General features: G+C 36.2%; 1 protein-coding gene across 3 annotated transcripts; it reads right to left on the reverse strand.

The window, feature by feature from the left end:
* Positions 1–3,047: 3,047 nt before the first annotated feature.
* LOC131335616 (RING-H2 finger protein ATL56-like) lies at positions 3,048–6,907 on the reverse strand. Of its 3 annotated transcripts, none has more exons than XM_058371067.1 (2): positions 6,201–6,883; positions 3,048–3,118 (listed from the first exon to the last, which is right to left on the reverse strand). In XM_058371067.1, the coding sequence occupies exon 1, from the start codon at positions 6,789–6,791 to the stop codon at positions 6,243–6,245; it is 549 nt and encodes a 182-aa protein (XP_058227050.1). In that variant the 5' UTR covers positions 6,792–6,883; the 3' UTR covers positions 3,048–3,118; positions 6,201–6,242. The 3 variants fall into 3 exon arrangements, with proteins under 3 accessions (XP_058227050.1, XP_058227057.1, XP_058227060.1); XM_058371074.1 differs by lacking the exon at positions 3,048–3,118 and adding an exon at positions 3,241–4,029 and having other exon boundaries at positions 6,201–6,907; XM_058371077.1 differs by lacking the exon at positions 3,048–3,118 and adding an exon at positions 3,241–3,516.
* Between the last annotated feature and the right edge of the window lie 9,060 nt (positions 6,908–15,967).

Here is a 15,967-nt window from a genome sequence, read left to right on the forward strand (position 1 = left end):
TCCAACCATAAAGTCAAGTCAATGCTAGCCAATTTTTTTTATTTTTAGTAAACCTATAACTTCTTTTTTTTATTATCCGGGTGTGCCTGATTTAGATGTATTCAGAAAGGATTTTTTATTTTTTATTGTTAAAATGTTAAAAAAAAAAGATTGACTAAAGCAGAAAAAAAAAAAAAGCAACTACCTCTACAACTTGTTTTCCTTCAAAAAACTCATCTCGAATAACACAACTATGTTGCCAAAAGGCCTATCGATAGAACTCAAACATAATATAGTAGCCTACTAAGTTTCAAAGACTACATGAAAAAACCACGAGTCTCTAATCTACTAGGAATAAATTCGATGATACTCCCTCCGTCCCACTTTGTTATACCTTTGTTCCTTTTTGAGATATTCCAAAATAATGTGCTTGTTTCAAAAAAATTCATTTTTGAATATTCATTGTACCATTTACCCATTCATTTTCTCTCTCCCATATTCAAGATTTAAACTTGATTTGACATGACAGGACTACTACTCGTGGATGTGGCTCCAATACCATAATTTGGGTTCAATTATTTTTATTTTTTTACAAAACTATAATATTTTATCAAAGGGGTAAAATAGTAAAATTGACAAAAAATCAATATAATTATTATGTTTCCTTAAATTTTGGGAAAGTCAATATAGACAAAACAAATTAGGACAGAGGGAGTAGTATATATATCGATGATATATACTATTTGGGTACCGCATCCTTTGATCATTTGTTTGGCACATAACATGACACTTTTACATCACCTGTAGTCAGGGACAGCTATAGAATTTTAATCAAGGGCTAAATGTATTAAATTTATGTTACATTTGAAGATGGGGATGGATTTTCGATGCTTCCTATGTTTTGTGCTCTCAAATAGAGGAAAACTTGCAATATTTGCTCTTTGATTTTGCAGTTTCTCCTACAACATATCACTGATATAGAGAAGGCCAGGTCTGGGATATAGAGTTGGACTGGGCTACTAGGTTCTGCCATGGTAAATCCTTCAAAATCCGCTTAGTCAAGATATCCGTTGCAGTAGCTGTGTAACAAGTATGGATTGAGCGTAAAATTGAATATGAAGCTATCGACCTAAATTAATTATCTGAAAGTGAAGAAAGGACTTGCGGCTTTAAGTTAATTGAATGGAACTAGGTTTTCAATTGTAGTTTCGATTATAAGAAAACAACAGTAACTGACCGAAGGAAAGAGACCGAATCCTCCCTATTTTTGGCAGAAGAATGGTGGATGATCATAGCGTGTTCAACAGTATTGAAACCAATGTGAGGGCTAGAGTCATTTCCTGTAGAAAGTTTCCCAGAGGTGCGCTATACACAAAAGGGGTGTGGGTTACAGATTATATGTGGGAGTGTTGAGGTCTGCATCAGGTTCTGCGAGGGGTTTGAAATGGAGTGTTACCTGATTCAGGGGAGCTATGTTGTTTTCTACTTTGCTTGTTGTGAAGGCATATAACATTTCAGAATTCAGTGGCAAAGGAACTCCTCTGTATTGGGGGCATTTTGTTGGCCTTCGATTTTCTTCGTTCTTGCTGCCGGATTGTTGGAAACCTAACGGGTTGGTTTGGCGGCCAACGCTTGAGACTTGGTGATTTGGTTCCTCCTAGATCTTACGTCGGAAGTCTTGTAGCTACTATCCATGTGGTTAATTAGTTCATACGAGACTACATCTCAACTTTAATTAAAATACCGGACGACGAGATTAGACCCTTAGAGAAATTAATTGACATTATTGAAGTGCTAGAGAAGTAAAAAAGGGAAATAAAGACAGTCACAAAAAATTTTTAATCACCTTAATTAATTAGAGTCAACTTTGAAACTCTTCTCTCCCTCCCTCTTTAACCACCTGCGTTTTTCTTAACTTCAATGTCTTACTGACAAATTAAATCCAAAATGACACCTCCACTAGCATCTAGTATCTACATATAGAGAATGTTTCCTCTTCTATAAGGAAAAGCTATAGCCAGTTCTAAACGAACACCTTGTTTGGTTGCCCGTTTTGAGACGAGCCATTTTGATGAAAAGTAAAGCAATAGTAGTTTCGAACAAGCGTTCGAATTTTCTTGATATTTTGATGAAATCTATCAAACTCCTATTCGAAAATCGGAAGCTTATAATTGTCACCATTGTTACAATTTCGTCCATCCTCCTCCACTCTCTTCTCTTGATTAGCACCATCACCTCTGCGAACCAGATCTTCACTCTCGCTCGCTTCTTTTGCTATCTTGCTACTAGCGATGGTTTTAGAACCGACCGCAGCACACCACGGGAAGACTTTCATGTCCGCTCTGCCTCTGCGGCTAATTTTTATGCGCTTGGCTTTTGTCTACATTTTGTTCGCTATTTTTTCGACCCCTCTAATTGATCTTGTAATAAGCGTTGCTGATCCTTCCCTGGGTTTCGCGGTAATAATCCAAAGTGCCATTTTGTTTGGTGTTTTAGTATCAGGGTGTGTGTCGCTCTACTTACACGTTGTTTGGTATTTGGCCCTGGATATTTTCGGGGATGAAAGCAGTGGTTCCGAGATTACGGCATGGCGGAAAGCTCAAAGCATTGTGAAGGGAAAGAGGCGGATAAGCTGGTTCGCTGTGAATTTTTCCATAGCACTGTTGCGTTTGTTTTTTGTTCATCTCTTGAGCGGACGTAATGAATCGAGATTACCAGGCGAGATGATCGTAGGGTTTCTTCTGACTGTTTGTAGTTGTGGGACGGCATTGCTTCAACACTTGAGCTACATTTTGGCATGTTTCAAGAGGAAGAAGATGAGGCCTGGTGATTATGTTGAATTGGAATGGGGCTTGGCATACTGCAAAATATCCACCACACCACTCCTCAGTGAAGACTTTCCATGAGCAGATCTAGTCACTTTGACATCTCTCTTTCCCTTTTTATTCACGCTAATCGTAAATGAGTAGATGCAGAAATAAAACTACATGCTCCCTCCGTTTCGGGACGGAGGAAAATCAGTGGCTCGCGAGGAACGGAAAGAAACATACTCTCTATTTGAGCTCGAAGTCCTCCAAGGCCCGTTAGAGCTCTCTAGGAATGGCTTGCTCGATTCCACCTGTTCCAATCCCTGATGCACCTTCAATAAGCCACAATAACCACAAGCATAAAATTGTTTCATGCGGGAAAAATCTTTAATCCTGCTTTATAACAACAAACTACTGACCATTCGCATTTTCCATTTACTCGACAAATTACTCCTTCGCAAATCAAAATCGTTTCTCAACAAAGAATGCTCAGAGAGTTCATAATATATCCCAACGAATAATTATGCTGACAATTAAATGACTATTGGTTCAAAAGTAGGAGTAGCTTTATTTCAGCTACAGATCTCAGCAAGTTCATGATCGAAACAGAATCCACCGCTGTGGAACCAAAAAAAAAAGAAGAAGCATAATTCATAGCTACAGTAAAATTACAAGAATCTTGCTTAAGGGACAGCCTTCTCATCACAACTTCTTAATACTCCGAATGCAACTACAAAATGAAGTCAGAATAATGACAATCAGAATAATAACTAGAAAGATGATAAAGAAGATTAAGATCCTCAAACAAATCGAAGTTCTCAACAGCCTTCATACTCCAATGGTGGATACCCAGAGAGACACATATGGATTTCCCACGAAAATTGCAATCTTTCATTCCGTTAACTACAGAAAAGACAGGCCTCTCAAAAAAAAAAAAAACACCTGTGAAATGGATGAAATAACTAATTTTAAAGCTCGTTAGGTTTTCAAACCAAGCTCAAATAAACCGAAAATCTGCTTGTTCGGAGTATGATCTCGTGATCAACTCGTGGTCTGTTTGATTAAAGATCATTTGAGGTGGGCTTGCCTTGTAAACAAGCTACAGCTTGAACAATCAACTACTCGGCTCGTTTCTCACCTCCACCAATTGGCAACAAAGTGAAGCTAGCAAGGTATTCACCGGTATGGGGTGAAGTCTTGCCGGTGAGTCCGTGACATGAATTCAACCAGTGACAACAGTGAGCTGCGGAGGTATACCAACCAAACAACAAAAGAGTTGAAATCACTGGTATTCAGGAATCTGGATAATGCTGGGATAAAAAAAACACAACGGCAGCTATTATGTCTTCAAAGCCAATAAAGGCACAATGAACTAAGAGCCAGTGAGAAATGCTAGAAACTTAAATCTAGACAGCCTTCCTAATTTTTCATAACTCTTTTCTTTGATCTAACACACAATTTCATTTGCCGTATTCGTAATAGCAGTAACTTAGCTTTACCTTTCATCACTTTTGATGGAGCATAACAAGGTGTAACTACATCTCCTATCTGCATTTTTCACAGCCCCAGGCCCCCAACCAGTTCATAACAATCTCCGTAATTTGGGAAAATGACAGCCAAGGACGTGTTTTGATAATTAATACTCCCTCCGTCCCAAAATAATTGTCTGGTCCGCAAAACGGAGTGATAAAAAAAAATGCAATTTTTTCAAGAAAAAATTCAAACTTTTTTCACAAATTAAAAATACTTATTGATATCTAGTAAGTTGTTAAAAAACTTTTGATTTTTTCTTGCAAAAATTGTATTATTTTTAACACCCCGTTTTGCGGACCAGACAAACATTTTGGGACGGAGGGAGTACCTGCTAAGGACATTTTCAGCATTAACAAATGTTCTTAGCTTGTCCTCAGTGGGTATTAATTATCAAAACATATTCTAGGCCGTCATTTTCCCTTGTAATTTCCCCCTGTGGGGAAGCTCAAGGGAGCTCTAACGATAGCAGGGGAAGTACTTCTTGACGACACAATCATAGGCATACTGTTATTTTCAGAAAACCCCATCGTGTAAAGGAGTTCCACAAAAGACTATTTTTTCCAAAGTTTTCACATAACACACATCCCAATACTTAATCAAATCTCTCGTTATAATACCAACTACAACATATCAAGAATCAACCATACAAATGGAGCAGGCAAAGAGAATTCAAATCAAAATGCAACAAATGTACATTGAAAACTACACAAATCATTAAGCACAACATGGTATAATCGCACAAGGGGAAAAGATCAAAACAGTTTGGCAACTTACAAATCAACAAGGATCTCTGAGAATAAGCCCCCCATACTAATATTCTTGGGAACCAAATTCTGTGAACTTACGAAAAGCATAGGTCTATACTTCGCTAGAATATAGTTCTGTCCTAAGTTTACACAGTTACTAATATTTCTTGATCAACTTTCTCTCTTGATGCTTGATAATAACTACTACAACAATAAAGCAGGCAAAGATAAATTCTCTCCACAAAAAGCACCAAATGAACATTCAAGACTATACTACTTGAAAGAACAAAAGAGCCTAATTACACAGGTATAAAAACAAAAGGATTGGAAAAAAACCCAATACTTACAATCCACCCAGGCTCTGAACCCGAGCCCCCATACAAATTGGCATTGCCAAAAGTCATTTTTTAGCTTGCTATAGCGTCAAAAAACCAAAAAATAGCACTAGTGCTTCATGGATTTTTTGTCATTTTATAACAATCTCATGTCAAGACGGTTGGATGAGACCCATCTCACTTTTCAATTCAAATCAAATGGCTTGGATGATGCAGCAAATTTGGGAATTGCTAAATTCATCCAAATTTGGCACCAAGAATGACATTGTCAAATTTTCGGCACAAGAGTGGAGAGAGTAATGCTATTCTTGATGCCCATTTCGTCTTTAGCATGGAATTTAGCAAAAGAGTGGACTTGCTCTAATTGAATACCAGAGATCTATGCTTCATCAGATTTTAATGTTTAGCCCAAGTGTTCAGACTCAATCCCCTAATCTTTTTTTTTTTTTTTGGTAAACAATCCCCTAATCTTTACTAATCCTCTCTCTCTCTCTCTCTCTCTCTCTCTCTCTCTCTCTCTCTCTCTCTCTCTCGATTGATGGTAACTTCTACGTATATATCAACAGAAAAGGAAGAGAGAAATTCTGAACAAAATGCAACAAATGAGCATTCAAAACCTAAGTCACATACGTGCGCGTGTATTTCAAAATTCCAAACAACTAAAATTCGCGATACCGAGACAGAGAGCCCGAGCGCAGAGCAATGATTAAAACCAAGAACAAAAGGATTACGTGACTAAAAGTTCAAAACTGTACATTTAAATTTACAGAAGCTTTTAACAAAAAACACCCAATACTTACAAAAATCCACCAAAACTCTGCCCGCAAGCCCTAGCCCTCGCATCAAACACCAACAGCCCAGAAAACCTTACAGTCATCATCTCCCATGGCCGACCCAGTGGGCCCCAAATCAAGCCTCACACGTGCCCTGCACACGGGGCAATTATCCCTCTTAACCAGCCACGTGTCCACGCAACCCGCGTGAAAAACATGACCGCAATCGGGCAAGACCCGACACCGCTCGCCCCCCTTGAAAAAGTCCAAGCACACGGCGCAGTCTTCTTTGCCTCCGTCGGCACCGGCGTCGTATCGGACGGTCGGGAGAGATCTCTGGAGGTCCGACGGGGTGGCGGAGCGGCGGCGGTGACGGCGGCGGAGGGCGTGGCCGCCGGCGAGGAAGAAGTGGAGGACGACGAGGGAGGCGATGCTGAGGAAGATGAAGAAGAGGGAGGTGATCAGGATCATGATGATGGATTTGAGGAGGAGAGAGAGTAGTCTGGGGTTGGGTTCTGGTGGGTCGGAGGAGTTGGGCTCGGAATTGGGGTTTGGGTTGAAGGTATCACGGTGATGGTGGTGGCGGCGGCGGTATGCGGTGTCGGTGGTGGATTCCATTTGGGGCTGAATTTGGAGAGAGATTTTTCTTGATGTGTAGGGACTGGAAATGAATTTATGGGGAAGTTTTTAATAGAGAGGGATGGAGAAGGGACAAAAGTACTTTATAGGATATATACTCATGTGACATGATATGGTGATGGGGGATATATATATGATATGGGTGAGTAAAAAATCAGCCAAATCGCAAATCCAGTCCAAATTAATGCAAACCGAAAAATTTTGTTCGAATTTTTAATAGTCCAGTCCAAACTAACCCAAACCAAAAGATTTTGTTCGGTTTTTAAATAATATGGTTTTGTCATGGTTTAAAAAAATTAGAAATCGCGTTATATGGTTCGGTTTGTGGATTCGTGTTCACGGTTATGATTCCATAAGAATCCGAACAGTATAATATATATATATATATATATATATATATATATATATATAATTTAATTATGATTCACAAAAAAATATGAGAACCTTAGTTAACAACTTTCGTAATTTATTGTTCGTATTAAATCCACGGCAATAATTAATTAATTGGTTGATGTTAGTGTGTTTTGGTAATGTGAATGGAATTTATTTTAATTAATATAAGTTTTTTTTTGAATTTATCTTCATAATTTTAAGTACTTTAAATATTTTTGAAGATGGTAGTTTAGTTCAAAGTAAATCGTAGTTTAAACCAAACCGTATTTTAATGGTTTGGTTCTCTATTTTTTGTAGGTTGGTTTGGTTCTTCAAATTCACAATTCATATATATTGGTTTGATTATTGGTTTATTATAAAACCGAACCAATCTGGACCATGCTCACCTTTAATGGTTATGTATGCTTCTAGAGAGAGACAGTGACTATCCACCTCTAAAATATTTTGGTATGTGCACGTCAATTAATCTTAGAAAATGGAGTAGTTAAACTTTCAACAAGAGAAGGGTTGGCCTAGTTGTTGTGTCACTCTCTTACAAAAACTAAAATATTTAGGTTCGAGTCTTATCGTTGCAAATCGCAGCACCCTTTTCCTTATACCCTCCTATCAATTGACAACAACAACAAAACAAAAGCTTTCAGTAATTTTTTTTTGGATAGCAAGTGTTCGAATGAGTTTGCATATACCTTGACTACTTTTGAAATTTTAAAATTAATGACCATGCAAACCTACGAGGGATCCAAAGGAGTTGATGGGACATTGGGAAAGAGGGAGCAAACCCGAATTTCCTGCCGGTCCAGTCCCTTTGAGTTACAACGATATGTTTTTGGACTATTACAGTCTTTTTGACGTTTTTCTAATTTTTACTAGATTTGAGTCAATTTTTTAATATCTGAAAGTTTACAGAAAATTTTAAAAAAAAGTTTTAGAAAAAGATAAAAGTGAAAAAAAAAATCATATTTGAGGACAAAAAAAACTGTTTTTTTTGGTCTTTTTCATCATTGTATATTAATTTTGAAAAGTGATTTTCACACTCTCTTTTTTATAATTCATACTCTCTTATTTTGTTTTTATCAACTTGAATTTATTATTTTGCCATTTTCAATACACTTTTTCACACATCCAATGACATGTAAATTCGTTTGGATAAAAATAAAAAAGAGTGTGTGAAATGTAAAAAGAGGAGTGTGGAAATTATTTTTTTATTTTTTTCTAATTATTCGTATCGAGAAGCACAATGTTATATAGTAGAAATTTGGCCAGAATCTACTAAAAAAAAAAAACCAATGATAAAGTATCTAAGAAGCTAGTCCGAGCTCTATTCTGTTTGGGTTTTCAGAAACGTTTTTGAAGTTATGAAAGAAAAGAGATAGAGAAATAAGTATAATAGTTAGAGAGAGAACTTATTAAAAATTGCGAAGCATAGAAAAGGGTTGACTGTTGAGTCCAAAAACCCGAAGCGAACACAGTAGCGCTTGGGAGAGTCGAGAGAGAAGTATATGTGGGAAGTTCTCAAATGTGGGCCCTTGGTTTGTGGGTTTGGTACTTTTAATAGATTACAAATATCTAAAACTAAGGTTGCTATGCTAGACCAGCTTAAACAATGGGAGCTGAAAAAGATGCAGGCGCACATAGTTTTGTCCGATATTGGGAGAGGTACCCACCTCTCATACAACTTCTTACTTGTCTAGTCAAGTCCAGTTTTAGACCATTATAAACTCTTTAGGGAGTAACATGGTGATCGAAACTGTTTATATCATAGCTTTTGTTAAGAAGATCATTCTCGTAAAAAGAGTATTTTGTTTGATCAATCAAAAATAGCTATGCACAAAAGGAGTGAAGGTTTCAAATTATTCGTGTTGCTCATTACTTCGTTTACAAATGTTCTTTGTTTACGTAATTATTGGAGTTCGATTGAACTAATCTTTTACATGAATGACGTGCTAAATAAGAGCTTTAATATGTACGATTTCAATCATTGTTACTAGATTTCGAACAAAATTGCAATGGCTAAGAATTGGATAGATGCGTGGGAGCCGAGAGGTTGGGATAGGGGAGGCCTGAAATGTGGGCCGTTGGTTTGTCAGTATCGTACTTTTAAGATAGGATAGAAAAATCATTGATACGGAGTATCTAGGACCAGGTTAATGTACTTCTAGAACCTTTTCATTAAAAAAAAAAACTATGGGTACATTATTTGCTGTACACCAAATGTACACTGTGTCATTTGAGATTAATTTTGAAATCTCACATAAATGATCGAAGTCAATCAATGTATTTAGAATATTGTTTTAAGGATCTCTATAAAAAATTAAGTCAATCCAATATCAATAGGAGCTTGATCAATTTTTCGCTCAATATACTGATAAGATTTTCAAAATGTAGAGGTGCTAGAGGTACAAATTTAATTGGGAATGTTTCCATTTTTAAAGTTGATTTAGCTTCTAATATTTTGTAAAAAAAATAAAAAATTATCCATAAGACCTCATTTTTACATTTTTACTTTCTCCCCCAACAAATTAGAGTCGGTCTTTGGTATCTTTGTAGGATTTGTTCTTGGACTTTTTAAAAGAGATGAATAATTTGAGACAGTAGAAAACCAAAAAAGTGGACGTATAAAATAAGGTGCGAGGAGTCTTTCTTTTTGCTTTGTCACACAATTAATTATATCTTAGCAGCATATTAATAATTTAGATTACTTCGAGAAGTCAACACAATTTATAAAAACATTACTTGTGGCTTTATTCGAGAAGATTTCGTGAGTACCATGCATAGATTGTATTGAGTCCAAAGATGCATTTAGGACGATCCGGTTCACTTCCGAGATGGGTATTGAAATTCATCTTAAGGTAGATTCTGCCAATTTTTGCTTTGCAATTGCCGGCTTTGAGATCAATTAATTATGTAAACTCCATAGGCCGAGCTCCCATTCCGTTGGCAATTCTATGTCCAAAACACACATTTACCACGTCCATTCCAATTTTTAATGCTTTTATTATAGACCGTTCGTATAGGTTTGTGGACAGGAAGGCTTTGATGTCTACTAGCGCGAGTGTGTGGTACAAGTTACTAAAGGCTGAAATCCCAATTTTTGCAGGGATGACATTCTAAACAGAGCTTTCAATATGTACTATTTCAATTATTGCTGTGAGTGGTTGGGATAGGGGAGGCCTGAAATGTGGGCCGTTGGTTTGTCGGGATCGTGCTATTAAGATAAGGATAGGAAAAAAACTGATTGATTGATACGGAGTATCTAGGACTAGGTTAAATGTACTTCTAGAACCTTTTTCATTTAATTAGTACTATCATCATTTCATTTTAGATTAGAATAATATGCACGCGCACGTAGTTAAGTTAAATCCAGTGTCGTGATTTTCAGCAAAACTTATGTGATGCTCTCAAGTGGTATGGGAGCATTATACTCCCAATGAATTACAGCCTTTGGATTGAAAATAGATAAATCACAGCCTTTAGATCAAAACCAAAAACTAAAAATGGGGTGGTTTTGTTAAAAATGAGGTGGTTTTGATCTAAAAAACGGAGGATTACTTACCACAGAACAGACAACACTTACCATTCACTAAGGCAACACTTACCATTCACTAAGGCAGAACTTACCACATTAGTGAATGGTAAGTGTTGCCTTAGTGAATGGTAAGTGTTGTCTGTAATTCATTGGGAGTATGATGCTCTCATACCACTTGGGAGCATTATAGCCTTTGCCGATTTTCAGAGGAGAAATCTGCAGCTCATCTAATCGGGAATAGTAGAAAAGAACAATGGAAATATATATAGTCGGGAATGTTTCGATTTTTAAGTTGATTTTAGGCTCCGTAATGTAAAATATTTAAAAAAAAAAAATTCAAAATCTTATTTTTTGATGTTTCATTGGCACATTAAAAAATATTTGTAGAAATCGATAAATTAGTGTAGAGATGAGGGGACTTTAAACGGTGGAATTCAATGAGAGAGAGAGAGAGAGAGAGAGAGAGAGAGATTGAAAATAAAAGAATTGAACCTGAGTCAGGATTGAGAAAACTGAACAGTGAGAATTGCAGTAAAAGGCAGCGGACTCATTTCGGAAAACAACAACAAAAAATTTAAGGATAAATCATTTTTATCAAATTAGTGAAAAATATTTTCCTTGTTTTTTTTTAAATAACCAAATACCGAAAAAATAAGTAAAACATTTTACGTTCAAACAAACAGAGCCTTAGCTTTTAATATTTTTCAAAAAAAATATCAATATAGGACCTCATTTTTATGTTTCGCTTTGGCCCCAACAAATTAGAGTTGGTATTTGGTATCTTCATAGGACTTGTTCTTGGACTTTTGGAAAGAGACAAACAATTTGAGTTATTAGACAACAAAAAAATTGGACAAATAAAATAGCTTTTAATATTTTGCAAAAACAATATCTATAGGACCTCATTTTTACGTTTCGCTTTGGCCCAACAAATTAGAGTTGATATTTGGTATCTTCATAGGACTTGTTTTTTGGACTTTTCAAAAAAGACAAACAATTTGAGATATTAGACAACAAAAAAATTGGACAAATAAAATAAGATGCCAAGAGTATCTTTCTTTTTGTTTTGTCACACAATTAACTATATGTTAGTAGCAGATTAATAAGTTAGAATATTACGAGAAGTCAGCACAATTGATAAAAATATTACTTGTGCCTTTTATTCAAGAAGATTTTGAGAGTACCATGTGTAGATTGTATTGAGTCCAAAGATGTGTTTAGGACGATGCGGTTCGCTTTCGAGATGGGAATTCAGGAGATTCCTCTCAAGGTAGATTCTACCATTTTTTTTTCTCCGCAATTGCCGGCTTTGAGTTTTATAATTAATTGGTGCCGTTCCGGTTTATAGTTAGGGCTGATAAACGAATCAAATTATTTGGAGTTCGAGTTTGTGTTCGCTCGTCAAAAGTTCATTTGGGATCAATTAATCATGTAAGCCCCATAGGCCAAGCTCCCATTTCGTTGGCTATTCTATGTCCAAAACACACATTTAAGTGTATTCCAATTTTTAATTCTTGTATAGAACGTCCGTATATGTTTGTGGAAAGGAATCGCTTTGATATGTACAAGGGCAGGTGTGGTACTGGTTAGTCAAGGTTGAAAGTTTGGAAGCGGTTAAATTTTTCTCAATCAACCAAATCCGCTCGAGCGACCATCAGGCGATATATAAAGCCAAGTATACTGGAATATGTTCTTTGGACATTTCGCTCTAGCGGATATTGTCGCAGTTTTGTTGCGCTATGAGATAGTTAAGTCATGACCGTGACGGTCTATGAAATTGTCGCAGTTTTTGTTGCGCTATGAGATAGTTAAGTCATGACCGTTACAGTCTGTGGATCTCTACCTCTTAATCTATCGCAAAACAAACAGATTTTTGGATTATTTTGTCCTTAGTTAATTTTTTTTAAATTTTTTTACTAATATACTCACTCCGTCCCAATTTAAATGTCACATACAATTTTTCGTGCATTTTCAAACCTCAAAAAAATATTCTTCTACATATTATTATTTTAATTTTCGTACACCAAAGTAAAGTCTTCAATGAGCACTTTAATTGGTTTAAAAAAATTAAAAAAAATAAAATGTAGAAGTTTAATTTTTTTGGGATTTGAAATGCACGAAAAACCGTCAGACATTTAAATTGAGACGGAAGGAGTAAATGTTTTAGTTTTATACTCCCTCCGTCCCTAATTAACTGTCCACGTTACTATTCCGGACATTTTAAAAAATCATTTATATCTTCCAAAGTATAATATTTTTTATATGCAATATGGATCTTGTTTGATAGATCTCGATTGATTCTATTAGACAAAATTTTGAAAATTATGAAAAATAGTGTAAATTAAAAGATATAACTCATTTTAAAAAATTTGGAAAATGTGAAAGTAGACAATTAATTAGGGACGGAGAGAGTAATAAAGAGTAGGTGCGTGAGTGAGAAGATCAAGGGCAGCTTGCTCGATCTAGATAGCGACTACCTCTTTCTAAAGGGAAAGATAAGCTTATTGTTCATCAAAATGAAGACCCCGTTCCTTTTTCTTCCAAAACCTTCTTTTTTTTAAAAGAAGGTAATTTCAAATTCTAATATAACGAAAATAAAAAATGATTTTTTCAATTTTTTTGGCACCGTTTTAAAGATTTCAATGAGACCTATCAAACAAGATCCATATTGGTAGAAAAATTATTTACGTAAACACATAATTTTTAACTTTGAAATTACCTTTTTTTTTCCAAAACCTTCCTTTTTTAAAAATGGAACGGTCGAACTCAGCCTTGTGTTGATGATTGCCAAGCATTCTTTTAGAGAAGACGAACCAATAATTCAGAAAGAAAAATGACGCACACGTGATGAGTCGCCCGTTGAATCATTGTTATTGGTCTACTAATTGGAAAGCCCACCATTGTGAAAAGTGGGCCATGAGGTGGATCCACAGACCTAGAAGAGGCTATTGGCAGAGGCGTATGGCCCACAACGCAGACACCTCCAATCAGAACCAGTAATCAAGTTATTGATTACGGGGGTGGTTGAAAACTTGGTCTTAGTTTGACAACGTCCAGAGCTTTCATAGTCTCTTTTTGAGACTAAACATACTCTTTATTTCGTTCACACGTAATGAGACTTTAATTTCTGTCTCGACATAGCTCAATTGGATCTTCCATAAATTATGGTGTGGTGTGACGGAACGATACTCCTTGACGGAGATGACGATGTTTCATGCATGCACTTCCATATTGTTTTTTTTTTTTTGATCCGCCACTTCCATATTGTTCACATAAAAGAAAACATCAAATCCCCAATTCGAGTGAATATCTGGCTCATGGAAATCAGTATTTAGATGACAAAAGGGGAAAGGACATAAAGTTGGGAAAATGACGGCCAAGGACGTGTTTGATAATTAATACCCTCCAAGGACATTTTCAGCATTAACAAATGTTCTTAAATGTTCTTAGCATGTCCTTGACGGGTATTAATTATCAAAACACGTCCTGGGCCGTCATTTTCCCCATAAAGTTAGGTTAAAAGCCCAAAGCCGGTTCGGTATCAATCTGCAGCCTTATGGTCTATTTAAGCCCATTCTCAAGGTTAATTGGGCCTGTTTGGGCTAAATAATTCCAGAGTATTGTCTTTATTAAAAAAAAAATCGCATTTCCTAGTTTTGTAGCTTTTTTTTTTTTTTGTGTGTGTGTTTAAATTATTGGTTTAAAAATTAGACTGTTTTGGATTTTTTTTATTCAAAAAATAGTTTGAACATAATATTTTAGTTTTTAGATTCCTTTCGGCGATATCACATGGTGTCTCAACCAGCCATTGTTATAGAGCCCATTACTAAATGAATGGGAATATGTAGTGGTGGACAATGGCGGCTCAAGCATTTTGTGCTCAAAATAATCACATGGGTTCAGAAAAATCCATCAGTTTGTTTTTTGTAGAACAACAATTCTCCTACTAGTATATGGGTACTAGGCAATAATCGGTACTTGACCACAAAGGTGTCAAATGAGCTGTGTCATGTTGGCCTAACCCATTTAGTTTCGTGCCAAACGTGCTTCGTGCCGTGCCTAGCTCAACTCATGCATTGGTCATGTCGTGCCATGCGGCCCATGCCGGTCCATTTTAGAATATGCTCGGCCTAACCCGACCTGACCTACAAGCACACCTAACTCTGTGCCATGTCGTGCCTGTGCCCCAACCAATAGGGAGCTCGGCTTATAGAACGTACAAAAATGTGTGCTAGAGGCTTTCTGGTAGGGAATGGAAAAATGGTACATACGACTTTTTAGGTGTTTAGTTAAAGTTCTAAAAGGAATAAAAATGTGACCTGGCCTTCTCTCTCTCTCTCTCTCTCTCTCTCTCTCTCTCTCTCTCTCTCTCTCTCTCTCTCTCTCTCTCTCTCTCTCTCTCTCTCTCTCTCTCTCTCTCTCACCATACGGTGGCAGATAAGTAAGGTACTAAAATAGAGGTGGTGTTTTTTTAGTAATTATTTAAAGAAGTCTCGGAATTGTTCAAATGGAGCAATCGATAAAATTGTCATTAACTACGTAAAATCCGACTCTAAAATGATTAAAAGAGCCAAATGGAGATGCTCGATCGATCTAGTAAGTAAGAGGAGATAGATGGGGTACATCTATTGGAGGATATATTTTGTATCTTTTAGAAAAATGAAACACCGGTTACATCGTAACAGAAAAGGCGATCAAACGACTTCAGAGTTGTGAGCATTTGTATGCTTAGATATTTTCACTTTGTTTTTATAATATAAAGTTGACTATGATCAAATCTATCATGATATTTTTGCACGAATAATGCACCCAGCGAACCTTTCATGATTAGTTATTTTGATCTTTGGCGTGAGTCTGGAGTGAAAGATATCATATATATAACACGTATGACAAACATGATTTTAAACTCAAAGTCGTCTAGTCTTTAAAATGGAAAGTAATTTAACATTCGCTTGCTTATCGATGCCAAAAGTTAAACTAATATTTCGTAGATTTTCCTTTTATGGGACATATGAGATGGACGATTATGATCGCACAGTGATAATTTTTACGCGTGGAAGGAAGCTAAGCCCTACCAATAGGCTCAGTTTGAATGAGAACGTGACACAATTAAACTAAATAGAAATGTGATTTTTAATGACACATATGTAACTTCAATTTGTATTATAATAATCTACATGAATGGTTTCTTAGACGTTCTTTCTCTATAAAAGGGACAGGTCTCAGTTAACTTCGT

This window comes from Rhododendron vialii, chromosome 1a, assembly GCF_030253575.1.
Source record: "Rhododendron vialii isolate Sample 1 chromosome 1a, ASM3025357v1".
NCBI lineage: Eukaryota > Viridiplantae > Streptophyta > Magnoliopsida > Ericales > Ericaceae > Rhododendron > Rhododendron vialii.

Excerpts from the sequence above, each read along its gene's own strand:
- LOC131335616 (XM_058371067.1), bottom strand. The coding sequence starts at position 6,791 with ATGGAATCCACCACCGACACCGCATACCGCCGCCGCCACCACCATCAC.